At 42.0% G+C, this 6895-nt stretch overlaps 1 protein-coding gene across 1 annotated transcript; it reads right to left on the reverse strand.

Moving 5' to 3' along the window:
- Positions 1-5314: 5314 nt before the first annotated feature.
- CCR4 (C-C motif chemokine receptor 4) lies at positions 5315-6421 on the reverse strand. Its single transcript, XM_076330983.1, has one exon. It carries the CDS (start codon positions 6419-6421, stop codon positions 5345-5347), a length of 1077 nt encoding a protein of 358 aa, XP_076187098.1. The 3' UTR covers positions 5315-5344.
- Positions 6422-6895: the final 474 nt, after the last annotated feature.

Consider the following 6895-nt stretch of genomic DNA (forward strand, 5'->3'; position numbering starts at 1 on the left):
TCAAACTTCAGTTTACCAGTTATGAGCAAGTAGAGATACCTGTTGTGGTCTTTCTTCACTTTGATAAAGATACTTTTGTGTTACTACTAGCTGGCACTGCTCTTTCTATTTGTGTGTGATGGTGACAGGTTAAAGGTCAGGGAGGGACCCTCTCTTCGATCTACCTCCCCAAACCACAATACTTCTGTGGAGATATTTTAAGGAGTCCAAAGTCCCTGTGCAAAAGTGACAAATAACACTTTTCATGCAGGAATGTCCACCTGTTGTTCCAATCACTGTCCCAGGTACATAAGTCTCTTCCTGAACTTGGCTGCTTGGAGCTTTTCAGAAAATGCTGATCAAATGCCACTGGCCTCTTTTGAGCAGAAGAGTGGATCTGGTAAGGTCAATCTTCATTCAGTCTTTGTTGTCTTACGGGTTGCTAGCAGCACCGAGCGTGCCTTTTATGAGGGTTTCATATCTGTGGAAACAGATCAGATTCTTGCAGATCAGATTCTTGATTACTTGCTATAGTCGTTAAAAGCAAAAGCAAGGAAACAAACATCTTCTTGGAATTTTAAAAAATTGTTAGTGCCTTAGTAGTTTTCATTTTGCAACACCTGCTGATAAAAAGCTTGCAGTGTGCAGTTACTGAGCTACATACGCTGAATGCATGCTGTTACTCTGAAAGAAGAAACTAAAACCCAGAGAAAATGCAACCTTTCCAAGATGACTTGAAATAAAAAAAAAAAACCAACACAAAACCTAAAGGAGTATGATGCACTGATCAATCATATATTTGGGCTGCATTTATATAGAGGATTAATTTTTTTTTGCTTTTGGTCACCTGCGAACAGGAATCTTTGCTCTCTGGTGTTTTAAGACAGAAAACACCCTCTGTTATCTGCACCAGTGAAGAACATCTTTTATTGGAAGATGATATTAGCTGGTCATCTTCATCCACTTACCTCCAGATACCCTTCACGTTAACCTGTGGTGGTTCTCGCAGAACCTGGATCCAGATGGGGACTTTCCTGGCTGGGCCATTTCAGATTTGGCTACCAGAAAGGGCACAGTGTGGGCAGCTCTTACCTGGAGTCCCCCTCACCAAGCTGAAATGCAAATCCTCCCCAAGGAGAGCTAGGAGGGTCCTGAGATTCTGTCAAAAATGTGCATTGTGCTCATAATGTCTGAGCTCTTGCTCTGTGCCTCAGCTCCCCTAGCTATAAGACAGCAGCTTTTTAAAAATAAGGTCAAATGGGCAGTGATGCAGCAGAGAAGACATTAATTACTCTTTTCAGTAGAGATATCCTATGCTACCAGTTCAAAGGAGGATCAGAAATAAATTAAGACAAAAGCCTGAGCGTGGCCTGTGAGCAGTCATCTTCTGAGCTGAGCACGTGAGGGATATGTGGAGGGATATGTTCTGCCAAGGAAAAGAGAACAGCAGCATTGGTCAGTCATGCCAGTGCTCCATCAAGGAATTGGCAGAGGACTTGGATTTTGCTGGTCTGGAACAGACAAAGGGCTTTTCCACTTTTGAGCCTCATTTCTATGAGAAGTGTCTTTGACTCAATGACTGTCACAAAAGATGGGATTTGGTTGATTTTTCTGATGGATGTTGCTGCTGAATGACTGTGAAAAAGAAAATAATCCTGGAAGCATCTAACTTGGTGTCTCCTCATTGATAGCGCCTGCTCCATTAGGAGTGATTTCTCCATGACTGCCAGCGGCACCTGCACACATCATTGCTGTGTTACAGTAAGATGACTGCAGATACAACCAGTACTACATCACCTTTGAATGGTCTTACTGGCTATGCAAATGCTAGAAATCTCACCACAGTTACGTTGACTATTCATTTCCAGTCTCCTACTTAAAAGCTTCTTTCGTGCCTGGAGTAGCAAAGTCCTGTTGAGCCCTGTAGGCATTGCCTTAAGCACCATTTTAATGATAATTTTGAATGACATTACTAAATGGCTCTTGATTTCTAGCTGTAAATCAAGTCAAATGGAGATATTTGCATAAGGGATGGGAGTTGATGAGGTTGGTCTCTGGCTGTGTTGATAGAGAGATGTTGGATAAAACTGGAAACCATTAAGAGCTCCTGGAGGAAAATGTGTGAGTGTAGATATCTGCTGGCAGTTTTAGACTGGAAGCATCCTAGTAACAGAGGAGCACTGAGAGGAGCAGACTGGGAAGGAGGCTGCTGACCATAACGCTTCTGCACAATCAAAAGGGATGAAGCCGTCTTCCAGAGTAAAAGATAAGTGTGTAATTCAGCTTTATGTTTAGGGATTGACTGTGGTGGCCTAAGTGCTGTATGAAAACAAACCAACCAACTTGTTTTTACCTTTTCATCATTATTTATATTTAATATAATTAAGCTGATTTTTCCCCTTGTCTACCTTTCTATGGCAGCTTAGTGCAACTGAAGAGAGGACGCAGGCTGGCCTTCTGAGGAACCCCGATGTAAAGATGTGGGTTTACAAATGAGTCAGCTTTGCTTCACTCAAATGTCTATCCATTCTCTTTCATGGTTCAGTAGGTCTGTACATACTGTCATTCATTGCTTGGAAACTCTTGTTCAGCTAAAATGACACCTTTTGGTCAACTGACATTTTGAAAATCCCTGCTTTATTTTTGTCTATATTAATACTATTATCTCGTCCTTTCTCATCAGCAGATTTCAAAGTCCTCTCTCAAAAGAGCAGTGGCATTATCCACTGTACCTTGGTGGATGGGGAAGGAAGGTTTGTTCCAGGTGACACAGAGGACGAAACCACCCAGGTTTGGTGAGCTCCAGTACAAGGACCTGGGTTCCCGAGCCTATCACTTAAAGGTGAGCTCTCCCTTGCACCCAATTCGGCAAACCTGCTCAGAGCACAACTTTGAGCTCGGTTGCTCATCCAGCACACACACTGAGTAGCTGTAAGTATTACTGGGAGGACTGGAAGGGGTTATTTGGGCAGAGAAACAAGGACAACGTTCACCCTGGGGGAGCTCTGGCTGCACCAGGCACCCTTTGCACCAAAGGCACACGTGCACAGGCTGTGGGGCACAAAGCTGAGCAGCGATGTGAAGCACCTTTGAGTTTTGTGTGGAAAAGGGGCTTTACACTAACTCCATTTATGGCAATACTGCACAGCCGCTGGGTGCGGCCCGTTAATTCCACACATGAGCAGATTCAGCGTCCTCCCCCACCACAGGGTGTGTGCCCAGAGCCAGACCAGCCTGTGAGCTGCTGGCCATCTCGGTGCCATTCCTCAACACCGCTCTTAGCCCCGGACCTCTCTTATCTCACGGTCGTCAAGAGCCTATGCTTGCTTTTTGCTTGCTGACCATCATTTTTGCTAGGCCAGCGCAGGCAGCTCTTCCCCTGGTCTGGAAGGCAAAGTTTCTCAAAAGGACCAGTTTATTCTTACTGACTAGAAGGATCACAGAGTAGGATCAAGAAAAAAATAACTGCAACGTGCTGCCTGGCTTCCAGGTTAGTCTGTGCACTTGACTGATGAATAGGTCAGCAGTTCACAGTGCCTGCACCATCAGTATCACATCTGTGAGGACAATGTGCCATGCCGGCTTGGGAGTGACATGTTGTTGGGTTCAATGACATCTGTGAGACTTTGAAGCACCTGACACTTGCAATTTGTCTTCCTCTTCCTTTTCAAAATAGGTAATGGATGGCTTAACCCACCCCTTGCAGCAGTTTTCCCCAACTGATTTACTCAGTAGCTTGTAAGGTTTTGAGTAGTAAGAATTTATAGTCTTTTTCTTGGGAAGGGAGACACTTTCTTACCGCAAGTAATGTCTTCCACAGCTATTCTCATTATCTGCGTTAATGCAGATCCTTGCTTGTCAGCCTCAGTGAACTGCTAATGGTAATGCATTCCCAAAATTAATTATGATGGATATGTGCGTGCATGAGTATTTAAGTGTGCTGCTTTTTATTTTCAGTCTTTTATCACGAGAGCGGTCACATGGAGGTGAGCTTCCACTTAACGTTTCTTATTTAGGGTGATGAGAACACTACAGTATTTTTATATTTCTTCTCTAGCCCTTTCCTGATGCATTTTAATGTCTTGTCTACTCTTTGCAGCCATGCCTGAATGCTGAGCAGGCACTTTGTTATTGACAGACTAAGAAAAATAAAAGGCTTCCTGCTGAATGGTTGTCGTCCAGCAAAAAGACATACCAGAAATATCTTCCAATACCTATTTTTCAACTCTTTGTCTGCTACCACATTACTGATTTTTGCCTCTCTTTAAACTATTTTTGTGCCAAAATCTAAACATTGCTGTGTAAGTTTCCTTCCTGTTCAGATCTCTGATTAATATAATGTAGATCTGTGAGCAGCTACTGGGGCATCAAACTCTTCGCATTTTGCTGTTATCAAATGCTAGGATACTGTGTGCGGTTTCTAAGCTATGACAGACCGTTTCTACACAATCTCTGTTTTTACTTTCTTTTGTTTTGCCAGATACATCTCCAATGAATGAAAATTGAGTCTTGGGGTTAAGTACTTTTGGAACAAAGAACATTCACTTTAAAAGATATAGTTTTAACCAAGATGCTTCAAATTTATTCACACATGCTGGAAAATAAGTTTTTAAAACCACTTTTATTCAAAAATATTTTAAACATTTTCTATGTTAATTAAAATACAGAATTGCTATCCTGAATTACAGTGATAAAGTAATTCAAAATGCCTATATATACACCTACACATAGGCATATGTGGCAACTTGGATACCTAAGAGAAAACGTGTCTATAGCACAATGTAATACATTTGCTTTGCGTCTTTGTGCACATAAAGAACATATTTTGTGTCCTTAATGACAGAGGGATATCCTCTCCCTGAGATGAAACATTTAACAGTAGCAGGGACTGTTAATAGCTTGCTAAGGGTCAGCACGAACAAGTCCTACACAGATCAACTGTAGAATAAAAAAATACGGTAATAACCATCCTTCTTGAATAAACGACTATATTTTCCACACGCACGTGCTGATGACAAGCAGCTGTCTCTCCTCTGCCCCTCCATACAGGCCAACCTCCATCTTGATGCTGGTGAAAAAGAAGCAGCACGGCACAGTGCTTTGCGGGGAGCTGAGGCTGCTGTAACATCTGAGCAGTGATTTGTAATCGCAGCAGATAAAACTCGTGTGTCCATCTCTCACGTTTCACATCCAGGACACCTTCTGTCATAATATTAAGAAAATCTAGAGGCAGAAATCAAAGCTGAAGTAAGTAATTATCTGGCACTAGCTTATTGTTAAATGCATGTGCATTTGCTTAGCTTTTCAAAGTTCCTGCTTTTGTCAGTTTGCTTGCTGGTGAGTTCAGTGGTTGGTCTGAAAGACATTACAGAGCGTCTTGATCCCCCGTAGATTGTGTGTGGAATGAATTGGTAGATTCGGTCTGGTAAGTGATGTGAACTCCACACCACTTGCAAATATCTCCAGGTAACCACCAGTTCTTAAAGAGCATCTTCAGGTACTTCTTAAATTTTTCCCCCATGAAGAAGTAGATGACTGGATTGAGGCAACAGTGAAAAAGGCCGAGGATTTCCGTTACCTGGAAAGCATAGTCCAGATTCCTGCTCACTTGACAGTCTCTAATGACTCCCGTAATTTCCAGCAGTTGTAAGAAAATGACAATGTTGTAAGGGGTCCAAAAGAAGAAAAACACGATCATGACAGCAAAGATCATCCTCACAGCCTTATTCTTTTTCTCATTTCTACAGTGACCTAATGTTTTAATGATCATAGAGTAGCAAAATGTCATAACTATAAAAGGGATTAGGAGCCCTAAAATGTTGATTTCCAAAGTGGAAAAAAGTTTCCATGTTGTGAAATTGCCTGGATATCTCGGCTTGCAGGTAGTATAATTATGTTCGTTAACAGATTCTCTAAATACAAGTTCTGGAACTGAGGCTGAAAGAGCTACTAGCCATACAACAAGGCTAGTAATCAAGCCATGGAAGGCAGTCCTTGCTTTCAAGGAAAACACTGCACAAACGATTGCCAGGTATCTGTCTATGCTCATAAGCATAATAAAAAATATCCCACTGTAAAACCCAACCAGGTAGATCCACGAAATGATTTTACACCAGGGAGTTCCAAAAACCCATTGGTCTACTGTGAAATAAGACCAGAACGGCAAGGATAAAACAAAAAGCAAATCTGAGATAGCGAGGTTTAGTAGGTACACATCAGTCATGCTCTTCAGCCTCTTGTATTTGAAGAGGACCACAATGACTAGAATGTTTCCCATGAGCCCGACCAGGAATACTAGGGTATACAGAACAGGTAGGAAGGAGGCTGCAAACCTCTTGACGCTTTCCTTACTGCATGGCTTTGGAGCATCGTTATAATTATCGTAATAGTCATAAAAGGTTGAGATTTCAACTTCAAAGGACTCTGTACTTGAAGAACTCATGTTTTTTCCCCAGTTCCTGAGAAAGAAAGAATATAAAACTGTCAGTGACTTTCAGTGCGTGAATACCGTGTGGTTACTCTGCAAGCCTGAATCACTAGCAATGACTGACTTGCAGTTCAAGCGCACTTCTCATTACAGGTTCTCAAACACTATTTTAGCATTATGGGATACATATGCACATTTGCAAAATGTACTGTCCTTAACATGCCTGTGCTTAGTCCTTGCAACGCTGTGCAACTTGGATGTCAAGCACACAGAACACTGTTCAAATGGCGGAGAGGAAAGCAAATAGGAATGAAAGATACGGACCACAGATATCAAATCAGAGAGGGTGGAATACGGTAAAAAGCAAAGCCACTATTCATAGCAGTTCAGGATTTCACCCACCTTTCCAATCAGGCAAACATCACTGTAAGAAGACAGTAATAAAAACCCATCTGACGCTTCCTTCTAATGAAATTACGCTTACTGAAA

This window comes from Aptenodytes patagonicus, chromosome 2 (genome assembly GCF_965638725.1).
Source record: "Aptenodytes patagonicus chromosome 2, bAptPat1.pri.cur, whole genome shotgun sequence".
NCBI classification, from domain to species: domain Eukaryota; kingdom Metazoa; phylum Chordata; class Aves; order Sphenisciformes; family Spheniscidae; genus Aptenodytes; species Aptenodytes patagonicus.